The sequence below is a fragment of the Camelina sativa genome, chromosome 2 (assembly GCF_000633955.1).
Source record: "Camelina sativa cultivar DH55 chromosome 2, Cs, whole genome shotgun sequence".
Taxonomy (NCBI): domain Eukaryota; kingdom Viridiplantae; phylum Streptophyta; class Magnoliopsida; order Brassicales; family Brassicaceae; genus Camelina; species Camelina sativa.
The window spans coordinates 25,446,017-25,461,313 of NC_025686.1; the positions used below are offsets into that span (position 1 = coordinate 25,446,017).

Here is a 15,297-nt window from a genome sequence, read left to right on the forward strand (position 1 = left end):
ATTCGAACCTTGGCATAAGAATTGACCGTCTTACACAAAGTATATGCTAATCAGGTGAGCTATCAGCGCTACTGCGCTAGATACTTCTCAGACCTCACCGTATATTAATAGAGTATATATCTATATTTTGAATAGGGGTGAAAGAAAAAAACCCTCCACCACCAAGTAATGTTTTAGAAAAGCTAAGTAATAGCCATTATTTTCTAATTTTGCCAAAAAGGACAGTTTCCTTTTATCGAAGTTAAATTTGAAGGAATCAAAACATGACACGTAGTTGAGAACCCAGTCGAGATTTAAAACCATTCGACAGGGAAGATTATGAATAAACAATCTACAGTGCTACATCTTTTGATAGGAAAACGACAAAAAGTACTTTAATTGGTCACCCTAGAAAATCAAATCAAAGGAGAAATCCGTGTGAAGTTTTAATATGACAACGACATAAAATTTGAATTAAGTTGTTAATTCTTGGCAGAGAAAATGATATAAATGAATATAATTAAGCTTGCTATGTGTTTCTTGGCAAAATGGTACTTACAGATATAGTGAACTTATCGAGTGATATGATCAACATTATTTGTTAACCAAGAAAAGAATAAAGTTATACTATAAAATACTATATAGAAACATGATATTGCAAAGAGAGCTAGGAATAATCAAACTTCACATCAAATGCTTTGAGATTTTCTTGCTTTGTTTACTTTTATGGATGGGTTTGTGATTTTAGGGTTTAGATGCAAATATGGAATCGACAACGCACACAAACTTTTCTAAAGCAACTTCTCGCTTTGTCTCATTTTGGATGAGATTCTCTCTGCCACACAACTAATCAAAGTTCCATATTTCGAGTCCCATTATCTCTTTCCTATTTTTTTTTTTTCCTTTCTTTAATGATATTGATACCTACAGATTCCTAATAATTATATTTTGAAAAGTCACAGCTCATTATTTATTTATTTTAAAAATGAAATAATTTTTTTACAAATATTTTATTGCCAAATATTAATATTTAATAGAAAGAAGCTAAGGAAAATATAAAAAATGTAAAAATAATTGAGTATATCTGCGGATTCTTCTTAAGAGGAAACTGGGCCTAGTTGAAGGTCCATCAACTGTTGTTGCATAAGCTGTCCCCAAAATGCTCAGCAGCCCTATTCAGTTTTCAACCTTTTTTAGTTTTTAGTAGAAGATTGAACTTTTTTTTTTTAACGGTAAAATGTAGTATAAAAGATTGAAATTTTTTTTTTTTTTTTTTTTATGAATCTAATGTTAAGATTGAAAATTTTCACCCAATACTTTTCTACAATAACGAAATCATTCTGGTGTTCGATTCACTTTATAAGTTTTATCTTACTTTTTTTTTCCCCATTATTATAGATTTCGATCACACTATCTAACATAAGTCAATAACATAAAGTAAAATATAACAATAGGGAAAAAGAAGTTTACAATATCTATGATATTTCTACAAGGATGGACCGACAATGTTACTGAACACAAAAGATATAAAATGGAAAAAGGAAAAAAAAAAAAAACGAAGTTGAAAACTATATATATTAAAAAAAAAATTGTATCAAAAGATTTATAGTTTGTTGGACACGAAAGAATCATAAATAACGTTTGTACCACTCCACCGTAGAAACCCTAACCGTACCCAGTGGCAAAACCGTATATCTGAGATTAAGCGGAGAAGAGGAAGAAGACAAGAACAGGGAGAAGCACGGCGACGAAGACAGAGAATTTTGGTCGGAAACCACCGTTGGGAAGAAAAGGGTAAGAGTCAGGAGGAGGCATGACACAATTGTCTCCATTGAAGTAAATCCTGCGAGGAAAAGCCCAACCTTTTTCAAATGTGAAGGTTGATAGATCTTTACGGAACAATATCTCTGATTGAACATTCCCAAGTGGCCCTGCTTCTGATAAGAAATCATTGTAGAACTTCACTCCCCATAACATTGCTGTATCGTCTGCAAAAATATACCAAAACCATCAAAAAGGTTAAGTCTTTGAGAGATAAGCCTAGTGGGAGAGAAAAACAGAGGAGCTCTTATTGTTCTTGAACTTACTTAATCCAGCGTAAGGAGTGAGAGATTTGTAATTGAAGCTGAAGATCTGAGTGATGTTGTCAAGATTTGGGTGTTGAGCTACGAGGTTCCATTGTGTGTAGTTCAATCTATAGTTGAAGTTTGTGATTGTGATCTTTACTCGCCAATACTCTTTGTAGTTCTGCTTAACGTGCCAATGCACTCTGATCGGGCACATGTGTCTTGTGCATTGCACTAGTGGCGGTAATATCACTCCTTTCTTTGTCGGCGGTGACACAACTGAGGCCAAGTGTGGTGTATCCGGGCTGCCATTACATATAAAGTATGAGACTTTATGATTCAAAATTGAACAGAGAACAAAAGAGCGGGAGTTGAAAATTTCATTCAAATAACTTACTCGAGACAGGCACCGGATTCGGTTCTGTTGTTTTGGCATCCGCAAGCACAAGTTGGACATCCGACAATGGTTTCATTGTAGAAAGAAGATAAAGAGACGCAACAAGTCGGAGTTCTTTGAGCAAGGAACTGAGAGTATGTGCACGTAATGTTCCATGTCACTGCGGTAAATTCAAATATGACCAGTCTGTTAGATTAGAAACAATGTTAAACATTAACGTTTTCTAAAAAAGTAGTCTTAGTTCTCTTACTCATAGCTTGAGTGGTTCTGCGTGTGTCCGTTGTGACAAATTTTGTTGGTCTCACAATCTTTGCTGGACCACAAGTGTAACCTGGACCAGGTCCAAGGAGAGTGAAGTTTCTTGGCACCCGAACGGTTTTGTTTGTGGTTCCAGCCGCGCCAACACTGATCTGGAAAGAGCTAGCTGCAGTGGCAGGATCTTGAACCCATGAGTTCATGACACCTCCTTTACAGCAATTAGCAATCTGCTGGTTATAAGGAGTCCCCGGGAGCAAATCTACAACCGTTGGATCTTTCTTACAACAATGAGGAATGTTTCCTTTGTACTTTGAACAATCACCTGTTTTAAACATTATATCCAGATATATCATTTCCCCAGATAATTCACCACAGTCAAAAGTTAAAAGTTACTGGAACCTGGAAACATTTCAGTTACCTTGTTCGGTTGTTTGTGCTCCAACCATACTCCAAATAACTTCCTTCTTAGCCCATTTCCAACCTAATGTCCATCCTGGAGTTTGAATGTGTCTGTATTTCTGGAAGTTGAACATGGTAACCACAGCCTGGATCGAACACACAAACAGAGTTTAGATGAATCAAAAACGATTAAGTAAGGTAAAATCTTTTTTGTTCAAGTTGTTAAACTTACAACATAGCCATCAGGAGTCCAGCTCATGACATCCCATTTCATTGTAATGTTCCCTTCTGGATCAAGCGCATCATATGCTTCTGCAAATTAAAAAAAAGGATTCAACGAAAGTCAGAATCTTGTTCATCCTGATCCAGCTTAGCTCACCGACATTGTAATTGTTTTAATCTCAAAACTATCACAAATTGGTTTGTAGACATAGACCAAAAGAGTATGCTGCATGATTAAGTTTTTAAATACTTTACAGAAAGTTTCTATTTTTGGATCAGCAAACTTGAATCTCTGTTTTTTAGCAGAAGTGATTGATCTAGTAAAAAACATAGGAAAACACTAATATGGGAATTGAAAAGTGTTGATTTTTTTTTAGGATCTGAACACAATGCAAATAATTGAGTAAAGATCTATAAAAGATCATGAATAGCCAGCCAATTCATATGTTAATCTCAATCAGTATAAAGTAGTGTGGATTCATCAGTTCAAACAACCAAATCAAGATGCAAAAAATATAGTCTCAATTAAAAAAAAAATTCAATCTTTAAGTGAAATCTCAATCAAGAAGCAAGATGGGGAAGCTGATAAGACGATAAGTAAACAGAACAAATTGGTAGTGGTAATGAGAATAAGAAGTAAACCTGTAGAAGTAAAAGAAGATGAAGAAATCAAGAAGACGATCCATAACGCCAAGAAACTGAATTTGGCGACGACGGAAGTGGATCTGGAGAAGAAAGACTCCATTTTTTTTTAATTCTCTGTTGATCAGAGCAGAACCAAGCTTTGTTCCAGATCCCTTAGATGGGTCTGGCTAAATCTTAAAAACCAATCTCAGACTAAGAAGAAGAGGAAGGTGGCTTTGCTTGAAGGAGGAGTGGACTTATAGAGAAGAAAGATAGCAGCAAGATTTTGTTTTTTTGTGTAGCTTTGGTGAGAATACGAACGAGCGAGAAGCAACGAGAAAGATTTGGGATCTGGCTGGCTGGCTAGTGGCTGTTTTTAGTAAAACTTGAGTCGGGATCGGTGATTTGACCATTGTACCCTTCTATCATTATGGAGACTTTGATTATTTTGATTTCCGATTAAAGAAACATAACCATCGTGTTAATTAGAGCATTAATTCTTGTCTTGCTTCTATGATTACAACTTTATATTAATAAACTTATTTCTTTGCTTCTTCGTTTTTAATTTCCATCCAAAAAGGTTTTACTTAAATTGGTACTGAAGTACTGATAACATAATTTGAGATAATTCGAAGTTGAATTTCTCAGTTATTATATTTTAATAATTATTTATGATTTATGAAAAATATATTCATTAATTTTGGAAGTAATTGTTAAATACAGGAATATTAAGGAATCTTATATTTTAATTTATGTTTTATGCATGAGAAAGGGGCATTTACGTAATTTTGGTTAGAAGTTAGTTTAATACCGGAAGATGTTACCGAAGACGACAGCTTTAAGAGGAACGTGGGTCATTGACAGTGTTTTCGGCTGTCGGTGGAGAGATATTTTTTCAATTATTCTTTTTCTTTTTTTTTTCTGAATCGTATAACTATACTTGTGTTTTAATTAAATTATAATGAGTGTTGTGACAATTAAGTTTTTACCACATATAATATAGTTTACTTCGAAACTTGGAATCCAAATTTTTGCACAAACGAGATTTTTTTTTTTTTTGCATGAAAATAAACATAATTGATACTATTATTTAATTATTCAACGTCAATTAGGAAATATAATGTGTCGGTGAATCTCTCCTTTTCTTTTAGTTTATCTTTGACAAATATACTAGAAGTTGGTATGGTTTTGGGACATAGTCGTAACAACCATACTACTACGCATTATATCAATTTACAAAACAAGTGATTCTTTTCAACATTGCTTATATATTAAAAGAGAAACACTTTAAAAAAAAAGTTGATGTGTGCGCTTATAGAACTTATATACCTTTTTTTAAAATAAATATCTTTACTTTTTATTGTTATTTACATAAACATACCATTGAAATATTATGAGTTAATATTTTTTAAATTAGTTTGTAAATATGAAAGATTTAATCAACTACTAAATCCAAAAATATATTTAATTATCATTTTTATAATCTATTTACTTATTAAAAATAAATTACATTTAACAAACAAGAAAAAAAAACTATTTACTTATTTATCACTTTTATCGTTTTTCTCATTGCATTTTCAAACTTAGGATTAGTTTAAATTAAATCAATTAGTTTAAAAATATTACTTTATCTATTTAATGATATAGTGATATAATAATGTGAAACATAAAATATGTGAATTTAATTTTTAGAAATACAAAAAGATATCAAAACTTTCTACACCACCTCAAATTTTTTTTTTTTTTGTTGAACTAACCTCAAAATTCTTTTCTAAGTTCAAATATGTCACAGTTGAAACATATTTTACAGAAAATAAACGCAAATTTGAATAAACGAAAAAAAAATTTTGCTTACATATTTTGTTGTATACAAACAAATCTTAAATCTCAAATAATAATTTACTCATAATATTTTATTTAAATAGATTTATTCCGCACATAGTGCGGGTTGATACCTAGTTATATTGTATAGTACTCCCTCTGTTTTACAAAGAGTGTCATTTTGACACAATGCACACAAATTAAGAAAAGATAGAATTATACATATTTTGCCCCTATTTAATAGTGATTAATGGTTTTTTTTTTTTTTTTTTACAACAATTGAACTGACTCAAACAAGCCAATTAGGAAAAAAGCTACTAACAGATTTAACCACATGCGGTTGAGTACGAACTTGTCGTGCTAAATGATCCGCAAGTACATTTGCATTCCTAGAAATTAAAGTTAACGAGAAACTTGTAAACTCCTTCATATCCTATTTAATGTCGTCAAGATAAGCAGAGAAAGCCGGCCAATCAGCTGGTGAGGACACCATCTTCACCAAGTCTGAGCAGTCTGTGAGAAAAGTCACCTCTTTAAAGTCATGTCCAATCATACAGCGTAAAGCCCACACAAAAGCTTCAACCTCAGCATGAAGTGAGGAAAGACTACGCCTAAAATTGGAGGCACCCATAAGCAAAGAAGCATCGGTAAACGACGTACACACCCAATCTGCACCCGCAAACTTGTCCGTGTCCTTCCAGGAGCCATCCACAAAACAACGAAACCCACTATACGCAGTAGGAAGAGTGGAGACTCCCCGCACCACCTGCAGATTAGGTGCTGTTGGAACCGTGAGCCCTTCCTCATCCTCGACCTGGGCCGTGGACCAGGCTAATGCCTCATTGGCCGCCAAATTTACAATCTCATCCGGTTTTTCAGCCACATTTTCGAAAACTTTTGCATTCCGTGCTTTCCATATATACCACAAAATCCAGGGGAAAGCAACTACCTGATCCCCCGGGTTTTGTGAACCTAGAAAATGATCCATATTTGCAAACACCGATGTTGTTGGGAAACCAATTGTACTTGTTGGGACATTGGACAAAGCCCAGACCTGTCGTGCAGGTGGGCACTCGAACAAAGCATGATTAATCGTTTCTAAAGGAAAACTACAACGCATACACTCCAGATCACAAGATATTCCCTGGCGTCCTAAATTAGCCGTAACTGAAAGACAGCCAGAAAGAGCTTGCCACATAAAATGTTGAATTTTTGGAGGACACTCAACTTTCCAAACACTAGCCTTTAAAGGGCCACAATCCGGGCCACATACTACCGGCACAGTACCATGTGGTTTAAATTTAATAAAAATGAGTTTTAGGTTAAAGGGTAAATTAGAAAATTTTATGTAAAAAATACATTGGAATTGTAAAGTGACAGTCTTTGTGAAACAAAGAAAAATCTCCAGAATAACACTCTTTGTAAAACGGAGAGAGTATAAATTATTGAACTAAACAAAAACAAAAACAAAAAACACAAGAAAAGTAATTATGTTTTTTTTTTTTTTTTTAAAAAAGGAAGAAAATTAATTATGTTTCGGAAATAGTTCCTCGATAGAGGGGTTTGTAAAACAATCGTTGTCAATATGTATGTGAATTGTGAAGACGATAATTAATTAAGACTATACGTACCATTCCAAATTATTTAATACCTGTGATTACGTGTATCTCTGCTGATTACATATATCGTCTCGTTAATTTATACTACTGTGTGTTGTTTATTGGATGACACTTTTGTTACTTGGAACTTGGAAGAGTAAAATTTTCTTATATTGCCGACACTACCAAGTAGGCCTGTAAACGGAGCGGATATCCGGTTTTTTTGAGATATCCGTATCCGTATCCGTATCCGTTTTATCCGTAATTTGTTATCTGTATTCGTATCCAAAAATTTTGGATATCCGTTAAAAATTCGATTATCCGCGAATATCCGTAAAAGATTTTTTTTTTTTAAAAAATATACGTATTTTGGACTAAAATACAGCGTATTTGTATAAAATACCATGTATTTTGGACAAAAATACCGGATATCCGTATATAAATACCGGATATCCGTATATAAATACCGGATATCCGTGAAAAACCGAATATCCATTTTAAAATTTAGTATTATTCGTATCCGTATCCGAATATAATACATGGTATCCGAGAAAAAACGGATATCCGTTATCTGTTTTGAAATTTAGCACTATCCGTATTCGTATCCATATCCGTTTTATCCGATATTTCACTATCCGTATTCGTATCCGTTTGTCTGGATATCCGTTTTTTCCGGAGCGGATTCGGAGACAAATACGGATATCCGCAGATAGCAGATAATAATCTCAGGCCTACGGTACCAAGAACACTCCGACAGGAAGTTGATCAAACAGTCAAATCTTACTCATAACTTTTAACAATTGTACCTGTCTGAGAGGATTCACAACAGAATCTGAACTTCACAACCCTAAAAATTATGTTTGTTTTATGTTCTCTCATCACACACAAAAAAAAAGGCAAACACTTGAAAAGATTTCAAAACCCATGCTTTCTTGCACCTCAAGCGACATCTCTGTTTCCTCTTTAGATCCGACGAGTGTGGTTCTCCTTTTCATCTGAAGTTCTACTTCCACTTGCCCTACCCGAATTGTTCTGCACTAAACCACCATTACCCACTGATTCGCCGCCGTTTTGATCTGCGTTTCTTTCTCTCAGCAAGTTGCTGCCATTAGAAGACGCTGACTTCATCGCCCTCGGGAGCTTCACTTTCATAGACTCTCCAGAGTCGCTGTTTTCCGGCTTTGTTGCTGCTTCCATGTCTAAACTCACCGGATTAGCTTGTTCCTGAGATGAAGCTGGTGTTGTTGGTGGTGCTGGTGGACCAACAGGGACAAGCTGAAGCACAGTCTTCTTCCACTTCTTTCTTTGGCTTGGCCTTGGCACATTCGATTTACCCTGAAACCAAATTTCATAAAATCAGAAAGCTGTTGTTTCCTAGCTACATCAAACAGATAAAATGGAAATAATCATCAATATAATTTTTACCGTCGTGTTTCCTATGTCTGATAGAGGTTTTCTTCTTCTTCTTGTTCCTCCATCATTTGTCTCCTCCCCTGGTTTGTTAGCAAGAGCATTCTGTAGCAGCGTAGCTCCGCGTGAAGCAAGGACTTGTTGTTGTTGGTCTTTATCCTTCTCATCAGATTCTTGCGAGCTCTCCAAGGCTTCTGATTCCGAGATGGAATTGCTCTGCATTCCATCTGCGTTTCTGTTGGAGCATTTCACTGCAGAACATCCACATGACGGACCACAAGATCCCTTTGTAGCCCGGCACTGACACTTCATAGTCTTGCACGAGGAGCTCCTACTGCAAGTGCAACAACATATGTCAGATGGTGATGTGGATTTCACTGCATCATCTGAAGGAGCTTCCAAGTTCTCTTCATATGAACGCCTCATGACCACCACACTCGAGCGCCGTCTTCCCACTTTGAAGTTTCGTTTCCTATTCAGCTTTATAGCCGATTCCAGCTCTGAATCACGCTCTGATTCAAGTTCAGGTTTCCATTCGTCATCAAGATCTGGATCTTCCCGTTCATCATGGTCTGACGTTTCAGAATCAGATGTATCCATGTCCTCAAGAACTATAGTCGAGTTTCGGGTTTCCTGCTTTTTCAAACTATGCTCATTGTTTTGGTTAATTTCTGCGTACAATTTCTTCAACTCCGAGGCCTGTAAAATGGAACGCCGATGGTTTTATATGCTATAGGATAAGACATTAACTATTTAATTAAACAATATAGAAGATGTTTTCTACTAACCTGTGCTTTCCCTTGCTGCACGAGGTCTGCTCTTTGGATCTCCAAGTATCTAACATAACTGCTAAACTTTACTATTTTTTCTTTCAGGTCTCTTATAAGGACATCTTTTTCTCTGCAGTCTGCCTCTTTATCTCGAGCTAGACACCTTCAAAGTTAAATAATGGACAGAAAGAAGAATGTAGGATGAGTTAGTTATGCATCATATTTTGAAGATGATTCTCAGCAAGCAACTTATTATCAAAATCATCAGTCACTAATTGAGATTTTACCTCGCAGTTGATGCCAAATTGAACAGATAGTTCATGATACTCTTTGCGTCACCTAGCGTTCTAACTTGGTTCCACCTCCCTCTTCCACCAAACACACGTTCGCGCTCTTCTGCTTCAGATAACTGTGATGCCATGGAGACGAGAGTGTTGGATGAGGTGGCAAGCATATTCTCCAGAGCAAAAATCCTTGAGTTTCTTGCACCAGGAGACATGGTGTCACCATGAACGCTGCTAAGCCAGAGAAGACACATTGTTTACTATATTTCTTTCATCATGAATTGGTCCTGATTTATGCAAAATCTTTTTCTTGCCCAGATCACTCACCTTATTTGGGCATTCTTGAGCAGATCCCTTTCTTCTCTTAGCCGTGCAGCTTCCTTAGCCATTCTTGCTCTCCTGAATTATAGTCAGTGTTATTTGAGACAGTTTAGTAGGAAATCACAAAAAAAAACTTTTTGTCAGGCGATGAATCATGAAACAAGCATTAATGAAAGACATACTCTTCCATTTGCCTCTCGTATTCAGAACGCACTTCATGAACATGAACTGTGACTTCAATCTCATGCTCAATTGCTTGCATCAATGCCTGCAAATGGAGTAAATTTTAAGTTAACAATTACAAACTAACCAGAACAATCACCGTTGACCATACTCTCTAATTTTAGTCAGTAACTAGAAACACAAAGCATCGGTTTCAAAGAATTTGGCAGGTGTTACCTGAGTTCCAGGACCATTAACACTTGCCCCACCTGTATATATAGTAGGATACGCAGTTAGTAGCTTTTATCAGACATACAAACAAAGGTGATCATAGTAATTCATGTTATACGAAAAATCCTCACTTAAAGCTTCACGTGAAGACCCCTTTCGAGTTTCTAAAAGCTCTTTAAGTCTTTTTGTCGCCTGAGATGCCTCTTCTGTCTTTCTTTGCAAAACCTGATAAAACCAGACTTTGAGCAGCCATGATAATAGAAAAGATCAATATTATTGGTCTGGAAGTTTATAAATGTTCTCACCAACTTCTGTTTTTGATTCAAAGCCATGAGTTTGTGCATCTCATACTCATTTCTCCTTCCCTCTTTTTTGAGCTGGTTAAATTCAAAAAAATGATATAAATGAATGTTCCAATACACAATAAATTTCTGAATAACTAAGTTAAAATTTCCTTTGAACTAGAATCAAGTCCGAGATCTTCAAGTCAAATATTTACAAGCACTGGCACTGGTCATATTTGACTAATGACAGAATGACATTTGACTAGCTAGTTCAGTAGTGGAACAAGAGTCAGACATACTCATCAATCAATCAAATCAACTAAGCCTCGAGTCATCAAGAAAAAAACTCTTAATTAGCTAAACTGTTAGTCAAATATACCTGCATTACTTCCTTCTCTCTCGAAGCCTTCCAAGTCCTGAACTGTTCTGACTCCTGCTTAATCTTTTGCTGTAATTGCACCTGAAAAGTAGAACCAAATCAGATTAGCATACTTAAGACATACAGGCATAAACATATATACAGTGAGGCTCGAATAGAGATCACTACAAAAAATAGAACACCTTACCTTCTGGGACTTAATTCTTTGTATTTCATCCTGCAATTTTCCTGCCACATCATCACTTTTCTGCCTTTGTCTCAAAAGCTGAGACTGTGCTTCTTGTTTCTTCTTCAGAACAGAAAACTAAAGACACAAAAGACAATGCATTATGGAAAAATATCTGTGAACACGAGTATAACTAATAAATAAAACCGAAGTTACCTGAGTTTCAAGCGTCTGCAGTTTCTGATAATAATCTTCCTTCTGTTTCTGGGCACCATCACCTGATGGTATGCTAGCAAGGTTCTGTTTCAAACCTTCAATTTCTCTCTACATGCATGTGTGATTTAGTCAGTTTAGGTTCATAAATTTCACTAAAATACAATATAAACCACATAATACCAACCTGCAGTGCTCTTTTTTCCTGTTCTAGCTCATGAACTTTTTTCTCATAATGTTTGAGAACAGATGTACCACCACTTGAAAACCGCTTCATTTCAGCCTTCAAGAAAAATCAAAGTTTACTCATACTTCCGTAAGGAAACAGATGAAAAACTAAAAAGGAGCACACTCCAAAAATGAGAATAGTACCTCCTTTTCTTCAAGTCTCTTATCTAATTCCTTCAGCTCCATATCCAACTTCTCTTGCAGTGAGCAATGCTCAATCTCCTTTTCTTGAAGTTCAAGTTCAACTGCATACAAGGTAAAGCTACTTAAACGGAGATTACAGAGATCACTTCTCATATATTAAACCAGGGAAAACAATTTAGGCTAACAATCTGAAAGTGATAAACAAGTTGTGGACTGTGGTTTGTAGCATCTAAGTGCACGAAAAATAAATGCTAAAACATTAGTTGAGGTACCAACCCGTGACATCTATCACTTTGTCTTCACAATCCGACGACTCATTAGACGAGGGAAACAAGACATTGTTCGAACGAGGCCCATCATCACAGGAATCATCTGAATATTGGCAGTTACTGGATTTCTTCAAGCTTTTGATATGCAACAGCTCTCCTTCTAGCTCTTGAATTTTTGAAACGTACTTCTTCACCAAACCAACGTCCTGGAAAATTAGACACTTCAGCGAAAAAATCCACTTGGTCATACATTTCAACAAAAGAATCATAAAGGACATCTCACCTCATTTTGGCACGTTTCAATCTCATCCAAGGATTTACCATTGCGAACAGATTCAATAATCATTATGAGTTTGTCCTTTTCAACCTAAATGGATGAAAATAAAATGTAAAATGCTAGATGTCATATGTGCTTTGATCCATTAAAAAAAAAAGAATGAGTAGAAGAAAAACCTGAGCATCATAAGCACGCTTTGAGAAATGCTCAGAAGCGACTCTTCGTTCTTGAAGTTCGTTTTGTAGCTCACGATTGCTTGCCTCAAGGAGTGATATCTTATGCTTGAGAATCTAAGGAAGGTTATTTATATTGTCAAGTATTAGAAAATGTGACAAGCATGAACTGTTACTGTTCGTCTTAGATCAGATGGAATACCTGGAGCTCATCAAAAGCACCGCTATCACCCCGATAGAACAAGAGTTCTGTCTGCAGCTGCTCAATTTGACTCCGCATTCTTTGCATTTGTGCTGTTGCTGGATCTCGATTGATCTAAGTATCGCAAGAAATTACAGGTAGGTTAGGCCAGAAATGAAATATATTGCTGAGCATTCATAATTAAAAGCAAGAACTAGTATATACGTACCACTGCTTTGTTTTGAATATTGCGAGCACGATTTGCGTATTTGAGCGTATTTAAAGTTTCCTCGGCATTTGTATCAGCTGGACTTACACAAGCTGCAACATTTAGAGATCATAAGTTACGTTATCTAATAGAAGGATGAAAACAGTTTTTGTCTAATGCTTGGATCATTAATTGAAATGTTTGGAAAACCCATACCAATCATCACAGTTTTGCTATTGCCACCTAAAGAATCCTGAATAACAGATTATTAGCATTAGCATTCTTCTTCAAAACCATATATATACACAAGAACATATAGTTCAATTGACAGAAACATAAGAAACCTTGATACCTGAAGCAAACGAGTTAACTTGCTGTCACGGTAAGGAACATGACCTCCTTCCTTTCTCTTTTTCTCATCTCCAAGTGCACTAATAACATTTCCAAGTGCTAGTAGACCTTTGTTAATGTGAATACCTGTGTAAATATACAGAAAATGAATCTTCTAGATTAGCCATAGTCTCTTTTAAGAAACCAGAAAGAATAATATAGAGCTCAAAGATAGACATAAGGTAACCTTCTTTCAAACGCATCCCATCAGCTCCTGTTCGTTTTGCACGTTCTGACCCCGCTAAATCAACCAAATGAAGCTTTGCACATAGGATATCTTCACCTCCATTTTCAGTTGTTGTGAAAGAACCGCTGGAAATCTTCTTTTGTTCCAAAGTGATTGTGAAGATTGCATGGGACCGACTAAAAAGGCAAGAACCAAACACTACATTAGCATACTTATAGATCTGATCTAACAATGAAATTTTCTCTTTATCTGAGTGAATTATAGTGCAATACAGATAATAGATTCACCTTGATTGGCTATTCATGTTTGTGCTGCCAGTAGCTCGAGCCAAAGAGCCGCGTGCTAGATACGAGCCCATCTCTTCTTTCGTCTTGACTTCTGCCTCTGTAACGCCAGCCAATGTTATTCCTCCACTGGCAGTTTCCCTGATTTGAATTGGAGCTCTCGAGAGGGCAGTGTGCTTTGCTTGAACTCCACTGTCATTTTTTAAAAGGGCCGAGGAATTTGAGTCAAGCAAATCGAAAACCTCTTCCTTAAAAATCTGCATTTACAAATCCGTATCAGAACAGAAAATTTTACAAATTAGATCTCGAAGAACAACAAAGCTCAGCAGATGTTTTTACCTCAATAAAAGACACTCGTATCAATAGTTCAGAGTCTTTGGTGGTGGTCTCCACTCTTTTAAATATATCTTCCATAACGTTTGGTATAACTCCACCATTTGTGCCATCTCCACTATAATTAGTACCCATGGTGTAGGTTTTCCCTGAACCAGTCTTCAATAACAACAAACAAACAAACAATTTGATAAGTCAAACCACCATTTAGCTTCAAGAAAATGCAGAGTTTATAGAAATTTTCAAAACAAAACCTGGCCGTAAGCAAGAACAGTAGCATTGTATCCTTTGAATAGCGCGTCCACAAGTGGAGCAACGCAATGATCATAAATCTTTGAGCACGGGTAGCCAGCATTTCCATAAACGAAATCATAAGTAAACGTATGTGAGCCAATATGAACCTGTTCAATACACAAGGACAAAGATGAGTTCTTTCAACTACAATTATAATACACTTACAAAGAATCGATGCAAATCTCATCACACGCCTTTTAAAACCTAATAATTTCCCATTCACGCATAAAATTAGATTTGTCAAATTGAAACAATAATCAAATCCCAAAGATTACAACCTATTCTAATATTCGGATCTTATCAGAAATAAAGAAACGCAGAAGAATGAAATGAAATAAAAAAAAACCCTTCAAATTCAAATTACTTGAGGCTCTTTTGGGGCTACGGTAATGCAATCTGAGCAACCGTTTAAAAGCTCCGGCGTAATTAACGGCCGGATATTTACAGCAACCCTAACGCACTCTGTGCTCTCCATCCTCCTTTTCCGCCGCCGGTTCAATCGCAAAAACCCAGATTCCTTGGGTACGGACGTATTCAATCCAGAAACAAATCCCTCACCTCCAACGAATGCGAATACAGATCCGAATACAGAATCGTAGGATCGAGCTGGGTGAAAATTCTCGAGAAGAAAATTCTCAGGAAATGAGAAACATAGAGGAGGAGGAGGCTCTGAGAGATTTTCAAATTTTGAAGATGGAGAGAGAAAGAGAGAAGAGAAGAGAGAGGGCTTTTTGTTTTTTGTTTT

General features: G+C 36.0%; 2 protein-coding genes across 4 annotated transcripts; both read right to left on the reverse strand.

The window, feature by feature from the left end:
- Positions 1,408-4,297, reverse strand: LOC104738341 (protein COBRA). The gene is made up of 7 exons (XM_010458532.2): positions 3,964-4,297; positions 3,332-3,411; positions 3,119-3,245; positions 2,693-3,022; positions 2,443-2,602; positions 2,067-2,350; positions 1,408-1,967 (listed from the first exon to the last, which is right to left on the reverse strand). Exons 1-7 carry the CDS (start codon positions 4,064-4,066, stop codon positions 1,681-1,683), a joined length of 1,371 nt encoding a protein of 456 aa, XP_010456834.1. The 5' UTR covers positions 4,067-4,297; the 3' UTR covers positions 1,408-1,680.
- LOC104738349 (kinesin-like protein KIN-4C) lies at positions 8,126-15,290 on the reverse strand. Of its 3 annotated transcripts, XM_010458546.2 has the most exons (27): positions 14,917-15,290; positions 14,513-14,659; positions 14,265-14,417; positions 13,929-14,182; positions 13,642-13,817; positions 13,417-13,541; positions 13,281-13,317; positions 13,086-13,177; positions 12,878-12,991; positions 12,679-12,792; positions 12,509-12,592; positions 12,233-12,431; positions 11,957-12,057; positions 11,772-11,867; positions 11,588-11,695; positions 11,393-11,509; positions 11,206-11,286; positions 10,848-10,919; positions 10,674-10,767; positions 10,549-10,580; positions 10,332-10,417; positions 10,156-10,227; positions 9,832-10,059; positions 9,563-9,707; positions 8,790-9,473; positions 8,488-8,699; positions 8,126-8,396 (listed from the first exon to the last, which is right to left on the reverse strand). In XM_010458546.2, exons 1-27 carry the CDS (start codon positions 15,025-15,027, stop codon positions 8,243-8,245), a joined length of 3,888 nt encoding a protein of 1,295 aa, XP_010456848.1. In that variant the 5' UTR covers positions 15,028-15,290; the 3' UTR covers positions 8,126-8,242. The 3 variants fall into 3 exon arrangements, with proteins under 3 accessions (XP_010456848.1, XP_010456840.1, XP_010456847.1); XM_010458538.2 differs by having other exon boundaries at positions 8,229-8,699; positions 9,832-10,062; XM_010458545.2 differs by having other exon boundaries at positions 8,328-8,699.

Excerpts from the sequence above, each read along its gene's own strand:
- LOC104738341 (XM_010458532.2), bottom strand. The coding sequence starts at position 4,066 with ATGGAGTCTTTCTTCTCCAGATCCACTTCCGTCGTCGCCAAATTCAGT. Across the intron at positions 2,603-2,692 it reads CAGAACCACTCAAGCTATGA|TGACATGGAACATTACGTGC; the intron begins GTAAGAGAACTA and ends AATTTACCGCAG. Across the intron at positions 1,968-2,066 it reads CACTCCTTACGCTGGATTAA|ACGATACAGCAATGTTATGG; the intron begins GTAAGTTCAAGA and ends ATATTTTTGCAG.
- LOC104738349 (XM_010458538.2), bottom strand. The coding sequence starts at position 15,027 with ATGGAGAGCACAGAGTGCGTTAGGGTTGCTGTAAATATCCGGCCGTTA. Across the intron at positions 10,418-10,548 it reads TTAATGGTCCTGGAACTCAG|GCATTGATGCAAGCAATTGA; the intron begins GTAACACCTGCC and ends CTCCATTTGCAG. Across the intron at positions 10,228-10,331 it reads TACGAGAGGCAAATGGAAGA|GAGAGCAAGAATGGCTAAGG; the intron begins GTATGTCTTTCA and ends ACTATAATTCAG.